This window comes from Bombina bombina, chromosome 5, assembly GCF_027579735.1.
Source record: "Bombina bombina isolate aBomBom1 chromosome 5, aBomBom1.pri, whole genome shotgun sequence".
In the NCBI taxonomy this organism is placed as follows: domain Eukaryota; kingdom Metazoa; phylum Chordata; class Amphibia; order Anura; family Bombinatoridae; genus Bombina; species Bombina bombina.
Window position 1 is genome coordinate 138,261,164 of NC_069503.1, and position 26,113 is coordinate 138,287,276.

General features: G+C 41.1%; 1 protein-coding gene across 2 annotated transcripts in view; it reads left to right on the forward strand.

Annotated features, from left to right (window-relative positions):
- The window catches only part of KLHL18 (kelch like family member 18), a 118,967-nt gene that overhangs the window by 62,485 nt on the left and 30,369 nt on the right, over window positions 1–26,113 (forward strand). Inside the window, exons 7-8 of one of the 2 annotated variants that reach the window (XM_053713724.1) lie at window positions 9,617–9,854; window positions 23,533–23,637. In XM_053713724.1, the coding sequence (XP_053569699.1) occupies window positions 9,617–9,854; window positions 23,533–23,637 (343 nt within the window). The remainder of the gene's footprint in view (window positions 1–9,616; window positions 9,855–23,532; window positions 23,638–26,113) is intronic. The other variant, XM_053713725.1, reaches the window with a different exon arrangement.

Consider the following 26,113-nt stretch of genomic DNA (forward strand, 5'->3'; position numbering starts at 1 on the left):
GCCACCTTCTTAACTAAAAGAACACATTTTACATTTAAATGTCACATGATTGTGAAAGTCCAATCAAAATAGTAGTTTCTGCAGAAAAGTTCATCTCCCATCAGTATAGCAATAATTTAAAGAGCAAGAAGTCCTATTTTTTTCAAATATGTTCAGTACAAGATCACATTTTGAAAAAAAAGAAATACCATATACATCCTGAAAAAAAAAAGTGGAAGTTTTTTAAATTCTTAAAGCAATATTGTTTTTTGTATTCCCTGCTCATTGGCTGATACGGACAACTCCCTCAGTGCTAAAGCTATAAAAGATACATCTCTACAAGCCTGACAAGAATATAGTGGTTTATTTAAGAATGGAACATACAATCCCTGTTCAATAAAACAATGTCCCTTTTTTGAAAGCTTTTAATTGCATTTTAAAAATGTCTCTTGCACCCATCAGAATGCAGATGTCTGCATTATCTTCAGTTTCTTTGAGGCGTCTATGCTGATTGGCTACCATTCATATTGATACTCTCACATCTGTGAATGTAGAGGCATTGTTTTGCAGTCAAGTGGCATATCCCTTAAAGCCTCTTGAGTTTATGTATCTGATATCCTTTGCTATTGCCAAAAAAGGACAGATATAAAAAAGCTCCTGTACTGATCAAGCAATCACTGTGTAGCCTTTTGCAGGGTCAGATCGGGGTTCTGTAGAATGCACTCCAGCCTCTCTGCGCAGTGGAAAAACTATTTTAAGATGTAAATAACAAACAGAATAAGTAATTCCACTAGAGTTGTTTTTCATATGCATAATTAAATAATTTATGGCAAATTAAAATTTTTGAGATTAATATCCCTTTAATTCTGTTTATTAGTAATAGTTTTAGTACTGAAATTAACCGTTTTGTAGAGGCCTCTGCTTTACCCCTGCGCAGGAATTGATTTGCAAAGCTTTAAAGTGACATTAAACATTTAAATACATTTCATGCGCCTCCTTCTAATTATAAGTGCTGCCATTTTGGAACATAGGTTACACTGCAGGTATCTGACGGAGAGTTACTGCTCATGTGCAAACGCATCAGCACTGCAGAGTAGTGAAAGATAGATTATGACATGGCGGCACTCATGACTAGAGGGAGGGCGGGGAATGTTTAACAATATAAATAACTAGAACCACTAACACAGGAGGCCTTGCTTTTATCCTCCTGTAAACTAGCTGTTCCCATGAATCGTAGGCTTCTATAAAATGTCTGTCTCCCAGACTGGATCTTTCCCCTGCTCCTCTGATAAGTATTGGGTGAAAGGATGCTGTAGGAACCATCCCTTTAACATACACAATGCTGGTTTTATCTGTGATGATCTTTAGTGCTTGTTACTTGGGTCACACAGCATCAGAGCTTCTAGACACTGGTGGGTTAAGTTATGGAATTCAGTTTCTAGATAGATTTGTACCAGACCTGGATTATATCCTGGGCTGCTGCATTCCGTTGGCTCTGGTGCCCTATTCTACTTGTACAGACTTGTGCGATAAACTATCTGTAGAGGTTTTCTGATTTTATTTAAAGGGACAGGAAACCCCAAAATGTTCTTTCATGATTTGTATAAAACATGCAATTTTTTACATCTTTCCAATTTACTTCTTTTATCAATTTCGCTTAATTTTATTGTTATCCTCTGCTGAAGGAACTGCATTGCACTACTGGCAGCTAGCTGACGCATCTAGTTAGCCAATCACAAGAGGCAGATGTGTACAGGCACCAATCAGCAACTAGCTCCCACTAGTGTAGGATATGTGCATATTCATTTTCAAGGAGGCATACCAAGAGAACAAAGTGAATTTATAAGGGTCCTCAAATTACATGCTCTATCGGAATCATGCAAGTTTAATTTTGACTTTCCCATCCCTTTAACAGATGGACCTGCCAGTTATGTGGTTCTGTTACTGTTGGGACCTGCCAGTTATGTGGTTCTGTTACTGTTGGGACCTGCCAGTTATGTGGTTCTGTTACTGTTGGGACCTGCCAGTTATGTGGTTCTGTTACTGTTGGGACCTGCCAGTTATGTGGCTCTGTTACTGTTGGGACCTGCCAGTTACGTGGTTCTGTTACTGTTGGGACCTGCCAGTTATGTGGTTCTGTTACTGTTGGGACCTGCCAGTTACGTGGTTCTGTTACTGTTGGGACCTGCCAGTTATGTGGCTCTGTTACTGTTGGGACCTGCCAGTTACGTGGTTCTGTTACTGTTGGGACCTGCCAGTTACGTGGTTCTGTTACTGTTGGGACCTGCCAGTTACGTAGTTCTGTTACTGTTGGGACCTGCCAGTTATGTGGTTCTGTTACTGTTGGGACCTGCCAGTTATGTGGCTCTGTTACTGTTGGGATGTGCCAGTTATGTGGCTCTGTTACTGTTGGGACGTGCCAGTTATGTGGTTCTGTTACTATTGGGACCTGCCAGTTATGTGGCTCTGTTACTGTTGGGACCTGCCAGTTATGTGGCTCTGTTACTGTTGGGACCTGCCAGTTATGTGGCTCTGTTACTGTTGGGACCTGCCAGTTATGTGGCTCTGTTACTGTTGGGACCTGCCAGTTATGTGGCTCTGTTACTGTTGGGACCTGCCAGTTATGTGGCTCTGTTACTGTTGGGACCTGCCAGTTATGTGGCTCTGTTACTGTTGGGACCTGCCAGTTATGTGGCTCTGTTACTGTTGGGACCTGCCAGTTATGTGGCTCTGTTACTGTTGGGACCTGCCAGTTATGTGGCTCTGTTACTGTTGGGACCTGCCAGTTATGTGGCTCTGTTACTGTTGGGACCTGCCAGTTATGTGGCTCTGTTACTGTTGGGACCTGCCAGTTATGTGGCTCTGTTACTGTTGGGACCTGCCAGTTATGTGGCTCTGTTACTGTTGGGACCTGCCAGTTATGTGGCTCTGTTACTGTTGGGACCTGCCAGTTATGTGGCTCTGTTACTGTTGGGACCTGCCAGTTATGTGGCTCTGTTACTGTTGGGACCTGCCAGTTATGTGGCTCTGTTACTGTTGGGACCTGCCAGTTATGTGGCTCTGTTACTGTTGGGACCTGCCAGTTATGTGGCTCTGTTACTGTTGTGATTTGCCAGTTATGTGGTTCTGTTACTGTTGGGACCTGACAGTTATGTGGTTCTGTTACTGTTGGGACCTGACAGTTATGTGGTTCTGTTACTGTTGGGACCTGCCAGTTATGTGGTTCTGTTACTGTTGGGACCTGCCAGTTATGTGGTTCTGTTACTGTTTTGACCTGCCAGTTATGTGGCTCTGTTACTGTTGGGACCTGCCAGGCCAGTTATGTGGCTCTGTTACTGTTGGGATGTGCCAGTTATGTGGCTCTGTTACTGTTGGGATGTGCCAGTTATGTGGCTCTGTTACTGTTGTGATTTGCCAGTTATGTGGTTCTGTTACTGTTGGGACCTGACAGTTATGTGGTTCTGTTACTGTTGGGACCTGACAGTTATGTGGTTCTGTTACTGTTGGGACCTGCCAGTTATGTGGCTCTGTTACTGTTGGGACGTGCCAGTTATGTGGTTCTGTTACTGTTTTGACCTGCCAGTTATGTGGCTCTGTTACTGTTGGGACCTGCCAGGCCACTTATGTGGCTCTGTTACTGTTGGGATGTGCCAGTTATGTGGCTCTGTTACTGTTGGGACCTGCCAGTTATGTGGTTCTGTTACTGTTGGGACCTGCCAGTTATGTGGTTCTGTTACTGTTGGGATGTGCCAGTTATGTGGCTCTGTTACTGTTGGGACCTGCCAGTTATGTGGTTCTGTTACTGTTGGGATCTGCCAGTTATGTGGTTCTGTTACTGTTGGGACCTGCCAGTTATGTGGTTCTGTTACTGTTGGGACCTGCCAGTTATGTGGTTCTGTTACTGTTGGGACCTGCCAGTTATGTGGTTCTGTTACTGTTGGGACCTGCCAGTTATGTGGCTCTGTTACTGTTGGGACCTGCCAGTTATGTGGCTCTGTTACTGTTGGGACCTGCCAGTTATGTGGCTCTGTTACTGTTGGGACGTGCCAGTTATGTGGTTCTGTTACTATTGGGACCTGCCAGTTATGTGGCTCTGTTACTGTTGGGACCTGCCAGATATGTGACTCTGTTACTGTTGGGACCTGCCAGTTATGTAGTTCTGTTACTGTTGGGACCTGCCAGTTATGTGGCTCTGTTACTGTTGGGACTTGCCAGTTATGTGGCTCTGTTACTGTTGGGACCTGCCAGTTATGTGGCTCTGTTACTGTTGGGACCTGCCAGTTATGTGGCTCTGTTACTGTTGGGACCTGCCAGTTATGTGGTTCGGTTACTGTTGGGACCTGCCAGTTATGTGGTTCGGTTACTGTTGGGACCTGCCAGTTACGTGGTTCTGTTACTGTTGGGACCTGCCAGTTACGTGGTTCTGTTATTGTTGGGACCTGCCAGTTATGTGGTTCTGTTACTGTTGGGACCTGCCAGTTATGTGGTTCTGTTACTGTTGGGACCTGCCAGTTATGTGGTTCGGTTACTGTTGGGACCTGCCAGTTACGTGGTTCTGTTACTGTTGGGACCTGCCAGTTATGTGGTTCTGTTACTGTTGGGACCTGCCAGTTATGTGGTTCTGTTACTGTTGGGACCTGCCAGTTATGTGGCTCTGTTACTGTTGGGACCTGCCAGTTATGTGGCTCTATTACTGTTGGGACCTGCCAGTTATGTGGTTCTGTTACTGTCTTGCCTTTCTATTGTTAGATCTGTATTCTTCTATTCAGCCTGATGCAATACATTGTATGCCCTCTGGGGTAGAAAATATTGTATGTGCAATTGTGTAGTATTGACAAGATATGCAAACTAACAGGTCTAATGTTGAACTCCGAAAGGAATTTTTCACGTAAGCAATTTGTTTTTATGGTGATGTCATTATAGCAAGGAAGCTGCCCATAGATTTTTTTAAACCCTTCTGGGTTGCAAGGACTTGGCACATATTGGGTCTGTAGTGCATGATAGTCCCAGTTAACATCTGTGATCAAGATGTGTGCTAAGGAGAGGGCACATTTCTTCTATTATTAATTGTAAAGTGTTGCTACATTCCGCAGCACTGGGTATATGAGTTGGCATAAACAGTGATATTGTATAGAGAATATGGATTCATGAACCAGACTAAAATAAATTAATACAAGAGGTTGAGAGCTTGGCTCAGAAGAGCTTGCTATCTACAGATTGAAGTGTAGGGATACAGAAGGTTTGGTTTGTCACATGGATTGTAGTTGCATTGGTGAGAGAAGGGAAGTATTTTGTTGTTTAGAAGAAGAGGGAAAAGCCTCTCTAAAACAGAAGGTTTTCAAAGTGCGCTTGAAACTACACAAAATGGGAGACCGTAGAAAGTTCCAGAGAGTAGAATCAGCACGGGAGAAGGAATAATAAAAGCAGACAAACCTAGGTCTGAAGTTTATCAAAGAGGGGAGTTTGGGAAGTATTTGAAGATAAGTAAGGAAATCTAGTTGGGTGTGAGGTTGTTGAGAGAGGCAGCAGGAACCAAGGGTTAGGGAGCCATTTGAGGGGTTCTCTCGCTGCTGTGTGTTACATGTAGTTAAGGGGTTAGGTCAGGTGTTGAGAAACTTGTTTGTTTATGGCAATTTCACAGGGGCAGAGGAGAAAGATAAAGTATTAGTGATATTAGTGTCAGCCCTGCAAGTAATAAAATGAACCTTTTGTGTCACTTTTTGTGTTTTTAGTTAAGAATAAATACATAGTCAGTAAGGCAGTTATGCTTAAAGATTTTTAGAGTATTAGATGCTTAAATAAGGACTTCAGTACTGTTTAATTTTAATTTCATTTTAAAGGCACAGTCCTACTTCAAAAGCAGACTGCCCCTTTATCTCAGTTCTTTTGACAGACTTGCATTTTAGCCAATCAGTGTTTACTCGTAAATAACTCCACTGGAGTGAGCACAATGTTAACTATATGGCACACAAAAACTAGAGCTGTCTAACTGTATAAAAATGTCAAAATGCAAAATGAGTTAAGAGGCGGCCTTCAAGAGCTTAGAAATTAGCCTATGAACTTTCGACAAAGAATACCAAGAGAACAAAGCAAGTTTGCTAAAAGTAAATTGGAAAATTGTTTAAAATTGCATGCCCTATCTGAATCATTAAAGTTTAGTTTTGACTAGACCAGTGTTTTTCAACCAGTGTGACGTGGCACACTAGTGTGCCGTGAGAGATCCTCAGGTGTGCCGCGGCAGACTAGTGTGCCGTGAGAGATCCTCAGGTGTGCCGCGGCAGACTGACAACAGTGCGGGGGTGTCCCTCTTTCAAATTTTGAAATATTGGTAGGTATGTGACAGGCTCATCAGGCATCATTTACAACCATGACATTGACATTCATTCACAGACAATCATGATTGTTTGTAAATGAATGTCAATATGTCATGTATAGTTTGTAGGAGGCATGGCATGACAGCATAGTACAGTGTGTGTATGTATGTATGTGTATGTATATATATATATATATATATATATATATATATATACTGTATTAGGCTATAATTTAGGATTTTGTAAAATTTTGGGATGGTGGTGTGCCACAGGATTTTTTAATGTAAAAAAGTGTGCCACGGGAAAAAAAAAAGGTTGAAAATCACTGGACTAGACTATCCCTTTAATATACTTTAAACCTAAATTTCTGCCTTTATCTAAGTCACTACCAACTGCCTCTTATCTCAGGGCATTTTTATAGCTTTTCACATCAAGACTCTGCTTGTTCATCTGTGTCGTTTAGATAACATTGTGCTCACTCCCGTGGAGTTGCATACGAGTCAGCACAAGTCTGTAAATTGTACTGAAATAAGGGGGCAGTCTGCAGAGGCTTAGATACAAGGTAATCACAGAGGTAAAAAGTGTATTAAGATAACCGTGCTGGTTATGCAAAAGTGGGATTGGGCAATAAAGGGATTATCTATCTTTCTTTCTAATGACACGGTGAGTCCACGGATCATCATAATTACTGTTGGGAATATCACTCCTGGCCAGCAGGAGGAGGCAAAGAGCACCACAGCAAAGCTGTTAAGTATCACTTCCCTACCCACAACCCCCAGTCACTCTCTTTGCCTGTGTTGCAAGGAGGTGGTAAAGTTAGGTGTCTGAAAGAAGTTTCTTCTATCGAGTTTATTATTTTGAAGATGGGCTGGTTTGCTCGGTCTTCTTGGGGGTTTAGCTGTAGTCCATATCAGTCTTTTCAGTAGAGCAGTGGTGACTTTTGAGCATCTGGGAACTTGTGGTTGATAATCCTCACTGCACCTCCCAATCTGTTGTTGCTGCCCTTCTTTTGGAAGCCTGTATAGGTTTATTCAGTCTTCCTTTTTTTCCCACAGGTCCATGAGAGGGTGGAGGTCTCTCAAACTGGGTGTGCTGCCCTGCTGCTGGGCAGATGTGAATTCAGGTAAGTGCCTTACTTTAATTTCTGGGCTCAGGAATTTAGTCAATTAAAAGATTTTCTGGGAAATTTTAAGGGTCCTATTTGGGAAAGTGGATTTTCTGAGCAGGCAGACTTTTCATCCGGGGAGTGGGAACTTCATCCGGAGGTGTTTTCCAGCTTGATTTTCAAATGGGGACAGCCGGAGTTCAATCTCATGGCATCTCGTCAGAATGCCAAGCTCCTGAGGTACGGGTCGAGGTCAAGGGATCCTCAGGCTGTACTGATAGATGCTCTGGCAGTTCCTTGGAGTTTGTCTGGCATACGTGTTTCCTCCGTTTGCTCTCCTTCCTCGGGTCATTGCTCGGATCAGACAGGAGAGGGTGTCGGTGATTCTCACCGCATAGGCATGGCCCCACAGAATCTGGTTTGCAGATCTGGTGGAGATGTCATCTCTTCCACCTTGGAGACTTCCGCTGAGGAAGGACCTTCTACTTCAGGGGCCCTTCCTTCATCCAAATCTTGTTTCTCTGAAGCTGACTGTATGGAGATTGAACGCTTGATATTATCTAAGCGGGGTTTTTCTGAGTCGATAATTGATACTTTGATTCACGCTCACAAGCCTGTAACTAGAAAAATGTACTATAAGATATGGAGTAAATATCTGTATTGGTGTGAATCCAGAGGGTTCTCTTGGAGTAGAGTTAGGATTCCTAGGATTTTGTCTTTTCTCCAGGAGGGTCTGGAAAAGGGTTTATCTGCAAGTACCTTAAAGGGTCAAATTTCTTCTTTATCTATTTTGTTACACAAGTGTCTGGCAGATGTGCCAGATGTTCAATCTTTTTGTCAGGCCCTGGTTAGAATCCAGCCTATGTTTAAGTTTGTTACTCTTCCTTGGAGTCTTAATTTAGTTCTTCGAGTTCTTCAACAGGCTCCGTTTGGGCCTATGCATTCTTTGGTTATTAAGATGTTATCTTGGAAGGTTTTGGTTTTTGGTTGCTATTTCTTCAGCTCGAAGAGTTTTGGAGCTTTCAGCGTTGCAGTGTGAATCTCCTTACCTTATTTTTCATTCTGATAAGGTAGTCCTGCGTACTGCCTTGGGTTTCCATCCCAAAGTGGTTTTGAATAGGAATATTAATCAAGAAATTGTTGTTCCTTCTTTGTGTCCTAATCCTTCTTCTCATAAGGAGCGTTTGTTGCACAACCTGGTTGTGGTTCATGTGTTGAAATATTATTTGAAGGCGACTAGAGATTTTCGCCAGTCTTCTTCTCTGTAAGTTGTTTTTTCTGGAAAACGCAAGGGTTAGAAAGCTACCGGCTACTTCTCTTTCTTTTTGGCTGAGGAGTGTTATTCGCTTGGCATATGAGACTGCTGGACAGCAGCCTCCTGAGGAAATCACGGCTCATTCCACAAGGGCTGTTTCTTCCTCTTGGGCCTTCAAAAATGAAGCTTCTGTGGAATAGATTTGCAAGGCTGCCACTTGGTTATCTTTACACACTTTTTCTAAATTTTACAAGTTTGATACTTTTGCTTCGGCTGAGGCTTCTTTTGGGAGAAAGGTTCTCCAAGCAGTGGTGCCTTCCGTTTAGGCTGTCTTGTCCCTCCCTTATCATCCATGTCCTCTGGCTTGGGTATTGGTTCCCAACAGTAATTATGATCCGTGGACTCACTATGTCATTAGAAAGAAAAGAAAATGTATGCTTACCTGATAAATGTGTTTATTTCTTGACACAGTGAGTCCACGGCCCGCCTTGTATTTTTCAGACAGTTCATTTTTCTTTAAACCTCAGGCACCTCTGCACCTTATGTTACTTCCTTTCCCTTTGGTCGAATGACTGGGTTGTGGGTAGGGGAGTGATATTTAACAGCTTTGCTGTGGTGCTCTTTGCCTCCTCATGCTGGCCAGGAGTGATATTCCCAACTGTAATTATGATGATCCGTGGACTCACCGTGTCAAGAAATAAATAAATTTATCAGGTAAGCATACATTTTCTTTTTTAACAATGACAATTTTGAAGTAGACTATTGCTTTAAATGTTCTTTTTTTCCTGCATCCATTTAAGTTAAACTTTTAGAAGTTGGTTGCTGTAAGAAAGCTCAGATTAGTAATACGTTTTAAAATGTTCAGTTGTTGTTAAAAAAAAAATGTCAGCATATTTATTTGATTCTGGACATTAAGGTTTTGAGATGTAATTTTCTGTATATTTAATGTTTTAAGATGAGTAGCAAATTTTTATGCAGGTGACTCCCTCAACGTAGTGGAGGTCTTTGATCCAATCGCCAACCACTGGGAGAAGTGTCAACCAATGACAACGGCTCGCAGTCGAGTTGGTGTGGCTGTTGTAAATGGACTTCTGTACGCCATTGGTGGTTATGACGGCCAATCCAGATTGAGTACAGTAGAGGTGTATAATCCAGAGACAGACGTTTGGACAAAAGTAGGAAGCATGAACAGCAAGAGAAGGTAGGTGTAGCAAAAATAAAATAAACACAGTTATATTGTTTTAAAAACTTTGCAAGTTTATTCATAAGGAGTTTGTTAAAGATTAGATATTATTCCATTTAAAATGGCACTTAAACAATTCAAATACAACCTGCTAGAAAGTAAGATGCAATCTTTTCCTTCCATAGGGCAGGGAGAATCCACAATTTCATTCCTTACTGTTGGGAAATACAACACCTGGCCACTAGGAGGAGGCAAAGACACCCCAGCCAAAGGTTTAAATATCCCTCCCACTTCCCCTATCCCCCAGTCATTCTTTGCCTTTTGTCACTATAGGTGGTGGCAGAAGATTTGGATAGTCCTGTAATGAGTATGTTCCCTTCGAGAAAGGACTGGAGTTTTAAAGGACCAGTCAACACAGTAGATTTGCATAATGAACAAATGCAAGATAACAAGACAATGCAATAGCACTTAGTCTGAACTTCAAATGAGTAGTAGATTTTTTTTTTGACAATTTTAAAAGTTATGTATTTTTCCACTCCCCCTGTACCATGTGACAGCCATCGGCCAACCACAAATGCATACATGTACCATGTGACAGCAATCAGCCATTCACAAATGCATACACACTTATTCTTGCACAGGCTCAGTAGGAGCTGGTGACTCAAAAATGTTAAATATAAAAAGACTGTGCACATTTTGTTAATGGAAGTACATTGGAAAGTTGTTTAAAATGGCATGCTCTATCTGAATAATAAAAGTTTAATTTTGATTGAGTGTCCCTTTAAGTAATCATGTCAACCTCTCAGTGAGAGTATTGATGAAAGTTAGAGTCTGGAGATGCAGGGAAAGTTTTTCTGCAAACTTATCCAGACTGTCGCTAACAGCTCCTGAGCAATCAGTGTTGACAAGTTTCACTGCTTGCTGCTACACACTCAAGTCCATACCAGAAGCACTGCTGCAAGACTGTCACACTTGAGAGGCTGTGCCTGTTCCACAGCATGGATCCTGGAGGGTAAGACTGTTTTTTATATATACAATTTAAAACGCTATACAGGGTCACAGTTTGGCTCCTTTATACCTCAATAGAATCAAGGCTTAATATTTCCTTCAGGGAGATTATTTTAACAGTTTGGGGATTTATATCTGCTTAACGTGAGAGTTTTTTTAGACTCATAGACTGTGTTTTTTTTGGCTTGGAACAGGTTTCACTTTTTCACTTCGTTTTTGAAGTGTTGCGCAGCTCATAATAGCTTGGCGCCCTTTTCATAGCAGGGTAAGTCCTGTCTTACGTACCACGTGACTGGGTGCGGTCTCTTTCATTTCCTAAGATTCTGCTGCAGACATCACTACTGAGAGCGTTTTCACTGTTAGCTGTCTGGGTCTAGGAGGTGGTGAGTGTCCCAGCCCTTGGGTGTGTATTAAGGTGACGTTTTTTTAAATAAAAGCATTTCGTTTTGATTGTCCTTCTGTGGGTATATACAAAGCTATGGAGGACTCTGATACTACATTAGAAGGTTCCACTCCTTCTGTACTGATTAATAATTCCTGTTTATATTGTGAGGAGGCTGTGGTTTGCTCGCCTGCTCAATTTTGTTCCATTTGCCTAAACACTGTTCTAAAGTCTAAGAAGGGAGACAAGCCTGCTAATACTCATAGCACTATTAGCCCTTCTGAGCCGTCTACTTCTCAGGAATCTGGGTCCCGAGAAATTACTACCCTTTCTACATTACCCGCTCCACATGCAGTTCCCCACGGCTCAACTAATCCTCTATCTAGAGGGGGCTTTTTTCCAGCGGACTTTACCGCGCAGTTGCAATCGGCAGTGTCTGCGGCCCTGAGTGCCTTACTTCGCTCTAACAAACGCAAAAGAAAGGTTAAACACAGTTCTCCTGACCTAGAGTCATCTAAATATTTGTCGTATTTAGCTACTATATCCCAGCTATCCGAGGATGAGTTAACCTCTGTAGCTTCAGAGGGTGAACTTTCTTAGTCGGAAACTTCAGTTACTAAACCTCCTTCAGCGGAGGAACTTTCCTTTTTAGATTTAAAATTGAGCATCTGTGTTTTTTATTAAAGAAGGTTCTGTCTACTCTAGAGGTTCCAGAGGCTACACTCCCTGAGAAACCTAAGATCCCTAAATTTAGACATGGCTTACGAAGATAGGAAGGTCTTTCTGACTTTTCCTGTGCCAGTTAAGATGGTGAAGACATTATTAGTAACGAATGGGAAAGAATAGGAACTTCTTTTTCCCCTCTTCTACTTTTAAAAATGTATTCTCAGTCCCTGACTCTTAATTAGATTTATGGGGATCCATCCCGAAGGTGGATGGCGCTATCTCCACGCTGGCTAAGCATATTACTATCCCTCTGGCGGATAGTTCTTCGTTTAGAGAGCTTATGGATATAAAAATGGAAACTTTTCTAAGGGAGATGTTTCAACATACATGGTTTTTATTTCAACCACTGGCAGCTGTAGCTGCGGTTGTTGGCGCAGTTACCTATGGGTGCGACACTCTGTCGGAGCTCATTGAGTCTCATGGAGTCTCCCCTCAGGATATTCAGGAGATAATTAAGGCACTGAGAATTGTGAACTCCTCCATTTGTGACACGAATATATGCAGATTTTTCACATAAATGCAAAGGCTGCTGGCTTTACGGTTCTAGCCCGCCGGTCTCTCTGGTTGAAGTCTTGGTCTGCGGATATGATTTCTAAATCCAGACTCCTTTCTCTTCCCTTCAAGGGAAAGATTTTATTTGGTCCAAGGCTGAACTCCATTATCTCTATGGTTTCCGGATGGGAAAGGTGCCTTCCTACCGCAGGATAAGAAGAATAGGCCTAAGGTATGGCAACTATCTAATTTTCGTTTCTTTCGTGCTGACAAGTCACAACAACAGCAGTCCTTTTCCAAGTCCGATCAGCTCAAGAGTATTTGGAAGCCGGCTCACTCCTGGAATAAGTCCTAACAGACTAAGAAGTCCGCTGATAACAAAGTGGCGTGAAGGGGCGGCCCCTGATCTGGTATCGGATCGAGTAGGGGACAGACTGTCTCTTTTTTTCAGACGCTTGGTTCCAGGATGTACAGGATCCTTGGGCCCTGGAGGTTGTATCTCATGGATACAGGATAGGATTCAAGTCTCATCTGCCCAGGGGCAGTCTTTCGAAAAGACCAGAAACGAGGGCTGCCTTCTAACGTTGCATACAGGATCTCTCCTCTCTAGGAGTAATTGTCCTGGTACCTACAGCAGAAAGAGGTTTGGGGTTTTACTCAAACCTTTTCATGGTTCAAAAGGAGGAGGGAACTTTCCGTCCAATTCTGGACCTAAAGTGCCTTAACAAGTTTCTGAGTGGTTCCCTCTTTCAAGATGGAAACAATTTGGTCAATCCTACCTCTGGTTCAGGAAGTACAGTTTATGACCACAATAGACCTGAAGGATGCATACCTTCACGTCCCAATTCACAGGGAACATTTTCAGTTCCTGAGGTTGGCTTTTCTGGATCAGCACTTCCAGTTCATAGTTCTTTCGTTTGGCCTAGCTACTGCTCCAAGGATATTTACAAAGGTTCTGGGGGCTCTTGTAGCCATTGCCAGAACACAAGATATTGCAGTAGTGCCTTACCTAGACGATATCTTGGTACAGGCACCATCTTTTCGTCTAGCAGAAGAACATTCGGAGTCCCTTCTCAGTCTTCTTCGATCACATGGATGGAAGATAAACTTGGAAAAGAGTGCTCTTACTCCAAAGTACTACAGGGAATTTCCTGGGAACTATAATAGACTCCATATCCATGAGAATATTCCTCACAGATCAAAAACGTTGCAAGCTAACCTCTCCATGTCTTGCCCTCCAAGCCTCCTCAAGACCCTCAGTGGCTCAGTGTATGAAGGTAATCAGACTCATGGTGATGCATCATCATTCCTTTTGCCAGATTCCATCTCAGACCCTTACAACTGTGTACGCTGAGACAATGGAATGACAACCATTCAGATCTGTCTCAACAGATTGTGCTGAGTAGTCTGTCGAGACTCGCTCTCCTGGTGGCTCTGTCCACATCATCTGTCCAAAGGCACGTGCTTTTTGAGATTGTGACTAGTGACTACGGGCACAAGCCTTTCCTGCTGGGGAGCAGTTTGGGGTGCCAAGAAGGCACAAGGTCTGTGGACTCAGGAGGAGTCCTCCCTTCCAGTCAATATTTTGGAACTCCAGACAATCTTCAATGCCTTGAAGGCTTGGCCCCTTCTGGGTTTGTCCCAGTTTATCAGATTCCAATCAGACAATATAACCTTGTTTGCAAGGTTGCCTATGTCAACCATCAAGGAGGAACGAGAAGTTCCTTGGCAATGAGAAAAGTATCTCCGATACTAGAGTGGGCGGAGACTAACAAATGTACACTGCCAGCGATCCACATTCCGGGTGTGGACAACTGGGAAGCGGACTTCCTCAGCAGGCAATTCTTTCACCCAGGGTAATGGTATCTTCACCCCCAGGTGTTTGCAGAGATATGGGGGATGCCGTAGATAGATCTCATGGCATCCCACCTCAATACCAAGCTACCCAGGTACGGGTCGAGGTTGAGGGATCCTCAGGCGGAATTTGTAGATGCCCTATCAGTACAATGGAGGTTCAGTCGAATATATTCTTTTCCTCCATTACCGCTTCTCACTTGTGTGGTGGCCCGCATCAAGCAGGAGCAGGCATCTGTGATTCTGATTGCTCCATCGTGGCCACAAAGGACGTGGTTTGCGAATCTGGTTGGGATGTCCTCATCTCCTCAGTGGAGGTTACCTTGTCGCAGAGATCTGCTGATACAGGGTCCCTCCATTCATCAAAATCTAGATTCTCTGATGCTGACTGCGTGGAGATTGAACGCTTAGTTTTAGCCAAAAGAGGGTTCTCTGAGAGTGTTATCGACACTCTGGTTCAAGCTCGTAAGCCAGTTGCTCGTTGTATCTACCAAAAAGTGTGGTGGACTTACTTGTACTGGTGTGAGGAGCGTGGCTTTTCCTGGCATAAGGTTAAGGTTGCCAGAATTTTAGCTTTCCTGCAGGATTGACTAGAGAAAGGCCTATCTGATAGTTCCCTGAAGGGACAGATATCGGCCCTGTCGGCGTTACTGCACAAAAGATTGGCTGAGCTTCCGGATAGGCAGTCCTTTGTTAAGTCTCTGGCTAGGATCAGACCCGAGTTTAGATCTGGGGCTCTGCCTTGGAGCCTCAATCTTGTTCTTAGTGATTTGCAACAGGCTCCGTTTGAGCCTATGCATACCGTTGATGTTAAATTGTGATCTCTGAAGGTTCTTTTTTTGTTGGCAATTGCCTCTGCATGCAGAGTTTCTGAGATTTCTGCTTTGCAATGTGATCCCCTTATCTGGTTTTACACACTAAACTAGGGTTCCTCCCTAAGGTGGTATCGGATCATAACATTAATCAAGAAATTGTTGTTCCTTCCTTGTGTCCTAATCCTCCTTCAGCAAGGGAACGTTTGCTTCATAATCCTAGATGTGGTTCGTGCCTTGAAGTTCTATCTTCAGGCTACTAAGGAATTCAGACAATCTTCCTCTTTGTTTGTCATCTATACGGGAAAGCGTAAGGGGCAGAAGGCTACTATGACTTCTCAATCTTTATGGTTGAGGAGTGTCATCCGCTTAGCTTATGAGACAGTGGGACAACAGCCTCCTGAGAGGATAACTGCTCATTCCACTAGAGCAATGGCTTCCTCTTGGGCTTTTAAGAACGAAGCCTCAATGGATCAGATTTGTAAGGCGGCTACCTGGTCCTCCTTACACACTTTTTCAAAATTTTACAAGTTTGATGTTTTTGCTTTGGCTGAAGCAGCTTTCGGGAGAAAAGTTTTGCAGGCTGTGGTGCCCTCATAATTGGGTCCGCTTCTTTTTTTCTGTTCCCTCCCGTTAATTATTCAGTGTCCTCTGGTGCTTGGGTATACTTTTCCCAACAGTAAGGAATGAAGTCGTGGACTCTCCCTGCCTTATGGAAGGAAAACATAATTTATGTTTACCAGATAAATTCCTTTCCTTCCTGGCAGGGAGAGTCCCCAACCCTTCCCGTAATTTTTTTTTTTTATGGCTTGCTCCCTTTTTATATTATTTCTTCTGGCACCTTTTATACCCTGATGTTTCTCTTATTTTTTCGTGTGCCCTCGGCAGAATGACTGGGGAATAGGGGAAGTGGGAGGGATATTTAAGCCTTTGGCTGGGGTGTCTTTGCCTCCTCCTGGCGACCAGGTGCTGTATTTCCCAACAGTAAGGAATGAAGTCGTGCACTCTCCCTGCCAGGAAGGAAAGGAATTTATCTGGTAAGTATAAATTATGTTTTTTTAATTATTATTATCAACAGGAGATACCAAGTATCAGGCTGTTATAAAGGATTATATCTAAGTATTAGCTAATTGTCTGGTTATTGTAGCTTCCCTTTTGTTTAATATTGATTACTAATGGGAAGTGAACTAGCACAAATCAAACAAACAGATAAAATTAAAATTCTATAAAATAAAAAATACATTGAAACACATTCAGAAATACCACATTACAAGGGCTAGATTACAAGTGAAGCGGGCACACGATAATTAATCAGCCATTACAAGTGCTACCGTGAGCTTGTGGTTGCAATTAGCGCTTATAAAATTAACCATGAATGTGCCCCAAATGCCCCTGAAATACTGTGTAGTTTATTAAAAAAATAAAGATAGCAGCAGCTTTATTTTTAAATAAAATAACTGCACTAGGCAGTATTTTGTGTCTAAAGTTGCCTGGAGTGGGGTGTTAGAAAAAAACGGCACTAAAGAGCGCCTTTTCATTGCAGTCTATGGGAACTGTGTGTCCCCAGTAAATATATATGTATATGCTTATATATATTTGCGTTACTATGTGTATATACACATATTAACATATATATGGTCTGATGAAGGGGTGATTGATCCCGAAACGTCACATTTTTTGCTAAATAAAGCACCTTTTTGAAAATCCAGAGAGTGCAAGCTTCATCTGTACTGTATTAATTTGTGCCTGCACCCTGGTAGATGCTTTTTAAGTGAGTGCGCTTTCCTTACTCAATATTATATTATATTATATATTATGTATATATATATATATATATATATATATATATATATATATATATATATATATATATATATATATATATATATATTATAAGCATATACATATATTTAAATTTGCTGCTATTGCTGTGCTGCTTACCCCCTTTGCTGCGCTTCGGTTGAACGAGGCTCTCATTGGAGCCTATGGAAGTGCGCTCTTGTAAACGCAATGCTTCCCAGAAATGCGTGCTTGCGTGCGCATTGCTGACAACTTGTAATACCAGTGCAAATTAGCGTGTGCTGGTATTATACAGTTGAGGGCAAATATCTCTTTTGAAAGCTATATTTAGCGCTCCACTATTCTGGCCCTATATTCACTCAAACATTAAAAAGCAGTACATATTCAGACCTTATAAAAATGACTGATATCACATAGAACAATCCGTGATCTTATTGTTGATATAACAAATTTATATTGGCTAAGTCAGGGCAGTGTCCTGAAAACCTCCCATATATTGACCCATTTAAATTGTGATTTTGGCAGTGCTCTCTTAAAGGCATATTAAACCCAATTCTTTTCTTTCATGATTTAGATAGAACATCAAATTTTAAACAACTTTCTAATTTACTTCTATTATCCTATTTTCTTCGTTTTCTTGTTATCCTTATTTGAAAAGCTGGCATGTAAGCTCAAGAGTGTGCACGTGTCTGCAGCACTATATGGCAGCAGTTTTGCAACAATGTTATACATTAGCGAGAGCACTAGATGGCAGCACTATTTCCTGTCATGTAGGGCTTCAGGCATGTGCACGCTACCTACCTAGGTATCTCTTCAACAAAGAATAACATGAAAATGAAATAAATTTGATAATAGAAGTAAATTGGAAACTTTTTAAAAATTGTGTTCTCTATCTGAATCATGAAATCATTTTTTTGGGTTTAATGTCCCTTTAAGGTCAGGTGGATGACAGCTTGAGTATTGTAGTAAGTACTCTTTCTATATAGCGTAGAATGTATCTTATTGTCCTTTTTGTAGAGACATAGATCCGAGAATTCTATGCTCTGTCGGTTATACTGCATTTTTAATTTCACCCCTGTGCTTCTCCAAATTATCAGATATGTATATGTGTGTGTGTGTATATGTATATATATATATATATATATATATATATATATATATATAATTTAAAGGGACAGTCTACACCAGAAATTGTATTGTTTTAAAAGATAAGTAAACCCTTTATTACCCATTCACCAGTTTTGCACAACCACCACAGTTATATTAATATACTTTTTACCTCTGTGATTACCTTGTATCTAAACCTCTGCAGACTGCCCCCTTATTTCAGTTCTTTTGACAGACCTGCATTTTAGGCAGTCAGTGCTGACTCCTAGGTAACTCCACGTGGATGAGCACAATGTTATCTAAATGGCACACATGAAATAACGCCCTGTAGCTGTGAAAAACTGTCAAATGCTTTGAGATAAGAGGCAGATTTTAAGAGCTTAGAATTTATCATATGAGCCTACCTAGGTTTAGCTTTCAATAAAGAATACCAAGACAACAAAGCAAATTTGATGATAAAAGTGAATTGGAAAGTTGTTTAAAATTGCATGCCCTATCTGAATCGTGAAAGTTTTATTTTGGCTAGACTGTCCCTTTTTAAAATCCTATTTCCACTGATACCCCCTAGCAGCTCCCTTTATATTTTTGTCTTGAGTTTAACTTTTTTCCTCTCAAATCAGAAAAGCATCACTGTCTCTTTAATAAAGCCTCTGCCTTATTCAGTTAGAGGTTTAGCTCATTGTGGATGTGGGATAAAAGGGGAAATAAAAGAGGGGCATTTTATTCATTTATATTGTGTTTTTTGTGGGGGGATTTCTCACAGGCTTTGGTCTGCCGATCATTTGGAAGTAAAGCTCCCCCCCCCATTTGGCACGCTTTTCTCTCTCTCTCACCGTATCTGTAGCTTGGTGATATTTGCACAGTGACTTTTTGCAAGCATTACCCTCATAGGAGCTGTTGAGGGAGTGGGTATAAAACATTTTTTCCGAGAGTAAACAATTTTTTTCTGTATTCTGAGGTGTTCATATAGGCCTTTTTGATGTCTTTTGGGTAAATGCACTTTAGAATTTTGGAATAAATCTTTATTTCCATTCACTTTTGATTATTTTTTTGAAGTCATGTCTGTACCCCATCTAATATGACTGACCCATTGGAAGGGACCCCCAGGGAACATACTGCAGTCCATTATCCCTGTGTATTATGCAAAACTGTATTCATCATTCATGTAGGCTCCAGCCAATAAATATTTTTAAAAGACCTTTGTTTCATTTGTTGGGTCCAAACAGAGAATACAATATTTCAAGCCCGCAATAGGCCCTAAGTCATGTATACTCTTTCTGAGGGTTCAGAGGGTGAAATCTCCTCTGAGGACCTTGAACCAGTAAAGAAGCCAGATAATGATTCCATGTTTAGATTTAAAAAGGACCATATCGGATTTCTGCTTCAGGAGGTTTTGAATACCTTAGAACTATCAGAATTAAATCCAGAGTATTCCAAGCCGGTAAATAAGTTGAATCAGGTCTTCAAAGATCCACGCAAAGTGCCTAAGGCCTTTGAAGCACCAGACTTGGTTATAGAATATGTAGCCATAGAATGGAAGAAACCAGGCATTCCTTATGCACCTTCTAACAAGTTCAAAGGAATGTATCCATTTTCAGAAAATAATTTAACAGCCTGGGAAATAGTCTCTAAGGATGATAGAGCTATTTGCACCTTAGCTAGACTCACTACTATTCCTTTCTTAGGAAATTATTTTCCCAAGCAGCTCTTCACCTTAGACCTGCAGAAGCAATCACCTGTGTGGCCGCTGCGACTTCCTTCTGGTGTGATTCCCTTTCTTAGATGGTTTCTGATCAATCTCCTGAGGATATTCACTACTACATTACAGTCCTTAAGATGAATAATGATTTAATTTGTGAATCAGTCTTTAACATAATTGAAATTGATGTCAAGAATATGTCCATTGCAGTTTTATTAAGGAGAGCCTTGTGGCTTAAATCTTGGTCAGCTGATATGTTCTCTAAGAATAGGCTATTATCTGTGCCTTTTGAAGTTAAGATGCTTTTTGGATCAGAATTTGTTTCTATTATCAAAACGGTCACTGGGGGAAAGGGGCTTTTCTACCTCTAGACAAATAATCTAAGGGGGAGTATAAACAAACAAATAGTTTTCATTAATTTTGCTCCCCTAGAGATCAGAAGTCCCCCTCCAACTAGAAGTCGGAATCCTCCAAGCCTTCCTGGAAGCCAGGATCTGCTCGGTCTAAGAACAAACAGACCAAAAAGCCCAATTCCAATCAGAAATCTGTATGAAGGGACAGCCCCCATGTCCATAAGATCTAGTAGGGAGCAGATTATTTTGGTTTTCAAAGGCCTGGTCTTGATCAGTTCAGGATCACTGGGTTCTCAATATTATATCTCAGAGTTATCGCATAGGCTTTTGCACCAGACCTCCCTGGGAAAGATTTAATCTGTCTCACGTACCAAAGATTCCTGTAAAGACGCTTGCCTTTTTTTTCAATGTATTCAAGACTTAGAGGACATGGGAGTGATGCAACCTGTTCCAAACTCTCCACAGGGACAGGGTTTCTGTTCCAATCTCTATGTTTGTTTCAAAGAAGTGCACCTACCATCCTATTCTGGTCCTAAAGACTCTGAACAAATTTGTTCATGTTCCCTCTTTCAAAATGTAAACGATCTGTAGCATTTTGCCTTTTAGTTCAGGATGGTCAATTTATGACAACCATAAACTTAAAGGATGTATATCTGCACATCCCAATTCACAAGGATCATTTCCAGTTTCTGAGGTATGCTTTCCTCAACGTACATTTCCAATTAGTTGTCCTCCCTTTCGTTTTGGCCACAGCATCTTCACAAAGGCTCTATTGCTGGCTCTATTAGCAGTGTTCAGAGCACAGGGAATCTCAATTGCCCCTTATTTGGACGATATTTTGGTCCAAGCTCTGTCTCTTTCACTGGCTACTACTCATACTCACAGAATGGTATCTTTTCTTCAGGAACATGGATAGAAAATCAATTTCTCCAAAATGTCCTTATCCCCAGCCACAAGGGTGTTTTTTCTAGGGGTGATAATAGACTCTGTTCAGGTGCGCTTGTTTATCACAAATACTCTAACCAAACTTCAGACTGCCTGTCATTCCCTACAGATTGGTCATTCTCTATCTGTAGCAGAATGTAATGAAGTAGTAGGTCTTATGGTGGCAGCGTCCAGACACAGTGCCTTTGCTCACTTTGGTCTTCACCCTCTCCAATTGTCCATGCTTCAGCAGTGGTCAAAGGATCGTTTCCAACTGGAACAGCAGATAGAGCTTGGTTCTTCAATCAAACTATCTCTCTCATGGTGGAGGGAAAGTCCCTATTTGACCCTTGGAACTTCTTTTCTTCAACCTATCTGCACCATGGTCACTATGTATGCAAGTCTGATGGGTTGGGTCACTGTTTGGAGTCCAGAAGAGTGCAGGAAGTATGGTCCCCTCAGGAGGCAAGGTTACCAATCGACATCAAACTTAGTGCGATTCTTTGGGCCCTTCAGTCTTGGGCCCTTCTCAAGCAGGAAACATGAATTGGGTTCAAGTCACTGCTGTGGCTTACATAAATCATCAGGGAGGAACGCAAAGTCCCTTAGCTATGCGAGCAGTATCTCACATTCTGTCTTTGGCAGAGGAAAACCACTGCACCCTATCGGCCATTCACATTCCAGGAGTGAACAATTGGGAAGTAGATTACCAAAGTCATCATTCCGTCCATCCAGGAGAATGGTCTCTTCATCAGGACATGTCAGTTCAATTAGTCCTGAGGTGGGGTCTTCCAGAAATAGATCTAATGGCATCCAAATTTAACTGCAAACTTCCAGTTTATTGCGCCAGATTATTGGCTAGTTCTCTTAAGGGGCAGATATCGACTTTATACGTTTTGTTTCATAAGAAGCTGGCTAAGTTGCCTGATGATCATACTTTTGTGCAATCCTTAGTAAGAAATTGCCCTGTTATTAGGCCCATTTGTCCCCCATGGAATTTTAATCAGGTTCTTAATGTTTTCTAAAGTCCACTCTGCATAGTCTGGATCTAAAGGTCTTGTCATGGAATTTTCTCTATCTTCTAGCCATTTTTTTATCAGCTCTGTCTTGTGATAATCCCTTCTTGGTATATTATCAGGATAAAGCAGTCCTTCGGACTAAATATGATTTTCTTCCAAAGTTGGTGTCTTCAGAAAATGTTAATCAGGAAATTGTTGTTCCTTCGCTGTGTCCAGATCCTTCTAACTCTAAGGAACTACACTATTTGGATGTTGTCAGAGCCTTAACATTTTGTCTTCAGGCTACTTAAGATTTTAGTCTTCTGGCTTTTTTGTCCACTTTTCAGGTCCCAGAAAGGGTCAAAAAGCTACAGTGATGGTCTTGGCATCATGGCTCAAACAGACTATTCATAAGGCTTACTTGGCTGTTGGAAAACCGCCTCTAAAAAGAATAACTGTTTATTCTACTAGATCTGTATCTACTTCCTGGGCTTTCAAGAATGAAACAGATTTTCAAGGAGGCAACCTGATCTTTTCTTCATACCTTTTCTACATTTTATCATTGTGATACTTATGTTTCCTCAGAAGCTGCTTTGAGCAGGAAAGCCCTTCAGACCACAGTGTCCGACAGATCTGAACTGCCATCTTTTTGTCCCACCCGTCCTTGACATGGGCACTCAGCCTGGTATTGTATCCCACATGTTATGAACACTTATGGACTTTCATCATCTTACGAAAGAAAATAGAATTTATACTTACTGATAAATTTCTTTGTTTTAGGATGATGAGTCCAAAGAACCTGTCTGGATTTTTGCTATATGGCAGACAGTTCTTATTTACACCTCTTAACCCTGCTTTCTGACTTTTCCTACCTTTTCTGTGTCTCTCCTCGGCTATATGTAAACTCAGTGGGGAGAGGAGGTGGAAGAGATTAAAAGCTCTTGTGAAGGTTCTTGACTTCCTCCTAGTGGCAGAAATATATCCCACATGTTATGGACACAAATGGACTATCCTCATCCTGAAAGAAAGAAATTTATCGTATAAATTCTGTTTTTATAACAGCTATAACTTTTGTTAGAAGCATTTTTGCTAATAATGTGTACTATTACAAAATGCTTGTATTCAAAACTGAAATACATCCATATGGATTCCAATTTGGTCTGGAATGTCCCTTTTAAGTAGTTAAAAAGACAATGAACTTCTCTTGCTTTTGTGTAAACATTATGCTTGTCCCATGGGTTGTATGAGGTCAAAAAGCAAGAACTGTAATGTCTGAATGCTGAAAATCGAATAGCTGATTTATTTGCAGCATTTCAAAAACTTAGGTTACATATTTTGTTTCTGGCCTCTGTAAGGAATGTGGCTTTTTTTTTTTTTTTTACACACAGAAACAAGACATTTTAATGATTGCATTTTTTTTTTTTAATTTTGGCTACAAATATTTATTGTTCAGATCTTATTTATAACACATGTATGACTGGAGACTTATCGTTGTCTTCGCTTGTGAATAAAGAATTGCCCATCTTTGTGTTTGTTTTCAGTGCCATGGGGACGGTGGTGTTGGACGGACAGATTTATGTCTGTGGAGGGTATGATGGGAACTGCTCGCTTAATTCTGTTGAGACGTATTCACCTGACACTGACAAGTAAGTAGAGATCATCATATCTGCTGTTTACTGCACTGTTTATTAGGATTTACTTGAAGAAACAGAATATTTAAGATTTCAAATGTTATTTTACAATTTCTTGTTTTTATGTATTTCTTAGTAAGTTGTGTGCTGTTTGGGAGGCAGTAAAAAATGCTGCTCTACTGCTGGCTAAAAGGCACAGGCACAATCTGTGACTTCAGCATGTTATGTGCTGTTTGAGAGGCAAATGGATGGTATCATTAGCCAGTAGTGAAGGCAAAGGGATGGCATCATTAGCCAGTAGTGAAGGCAAAGGGATGGCATCATTAGCCAGTAGGGAAGGCAAAGGGATGGCATCATTATCCAGTAATGAAGGCAAAGGGATGGCATCATTATCCAGTAGTGAAGGCAAAGGGATGGCATCATTAGCCAGTAGGGAAGGCAAAGGGATGGCATCATTAGCCAGTAGGGAAGGCAAAGGGATGGCATCATTAGCCAGTAGGGAAGGCAAAGGGATGGCATCATTAGCCAGTAGGGAAGGCAAAGGGATGGCATCATTAGCCAGCAGGGAATGCAAAGGGATGCCACCATTAGCCAGTAGGGAAGGCAAAGGGATGGCATCATTAGCCAGTAGGGAAGGCAAAGGGATGGCATCATTAGCCAGTAGGGAAGGCAAAGGGATGGCATCATTAGCCAGCAGGGAAGGCAAAGGGATGGCACCATTAGCCAGCACGGAAGGCAAAGGGATGGCACCATTAGCCAGTAGGGAAGGCAAAGGAATGGCATCATTAGCCAGTAGGGATGGCATCATTAGCCAGTAAGAAAGGCAAAGGGGATGGCATCATTAGCCCTTATGGAAGGAAAAGGGATGGCATGATTTTATTTATTTATATATATATATAAATATATTCAAAGGATATGCTGCTTTTATAAGAGTAGCAAAGTCAGGTAATCAACATTGCTGCCTCATATATGTCACGGCACTGGAGACCGGATGATAGCTGAATAGAGAAAACAAAGAAAACAAGGCACAACTCCTCTAAGTGCAGTTAATCATAAAATACACATAATTTATTAACAATCACAATTAAAAACTCAGTAGATACAACCCAAAACAATATGAGGTATGGTATGGGCACCTGAGAACCATGTAGGTCTCTCAACCGATATCCCTCTAAGTTCCACAGTAGCAGGGTTCCAAGGCTGTAGTTGGTTTCCACAGATATGCACACTGTGTGTGCTACGCACTCCCTGTGCTGACTGCAATGCAAATAAAGGTTTAAAAGTTGAAAAACCACCAACATTCAAACCAGCTATACACTGACAAAGCAGCCGGCTACGTGTAACAGCTGATCGTGGTGGCGTAAAGACTGTGGGCGTGGCCTTACGTGTTTCGTAGGGATTCCCCCTACTTCGTCAGAGGCTGCCCACTACATCCACATTCCGTCTTAAATACGGTTGTAAACTACGCCCCTTGTAATCCTAATATACTGCTGCTGAACAAAGGGATATAGAACACAGGACCTGAGAGCTACCGTTAAGGGTTTTAAACTAAATTGTATGACAGATCTAATCCATAGTGTTTTGAAAAGCCACACCATTTAACCACAGCGGGATTTTCTTAAATACATTTTATCACCACCGCTTATGGCACATTGAGTGTATATGCGTGCAAATTAAAACAACTAGGGGAATCTATGATGAAAATAAAATTCTCATGCATAAATAAAGGTATAAATCATGCATAAATAAAGGTATAAATCCTACAAAACTACTTAATGCATGTAAATATAAATACTCATTTAAAACAATTTATCTTATTTAAACTCATTGTATACTTTATAAATTTAAAAAACGTTTTTAAAAAATGTTTTAAAAATATATAACAATATAGGTATATAAGTTAACACACATATTCTTCCTTTCAGATATATACGAACTTCTACAAATAGTATCCACTCAATATTGGTTTGATACCTATGTATGCATGTATATGCACCTACAGTTAATATTTAAAACATAAGGAATAGAACAATTAATGAATAAACAATTGTATGCGTCTATAGGTCAAATAAGTAAAAGAAAATAAGAAACTGATAATTAACGCCCAATACACTAAATGAGGGTAAAGTGATTTAAAAAACGAATTTAAGTAAGCGTTATGGTGCCTTATATGTGCATGCATAAACTTTCACACACATATATATATATATATATATATATATATACTTCAATACTGTGTGCATATCAACACCTATTGGAGGGGGGAGGAAGGAATGAAAAGGTATACACCAACATTGCTAAAGGACTATTCTTGGATCATAACATACACTAATAATTAGACCCCTTTGCTTACCACTAAAACTAACTAATGTGAATACATATGTATGTTAGGTGGTAGAAAGGGACATATTAATCATATGAAAAGTCAATAGAATATCACTAGAATAAGTCTACAGACTGAAGAAGGGTTCAAACCTATCCCAGATGTTAC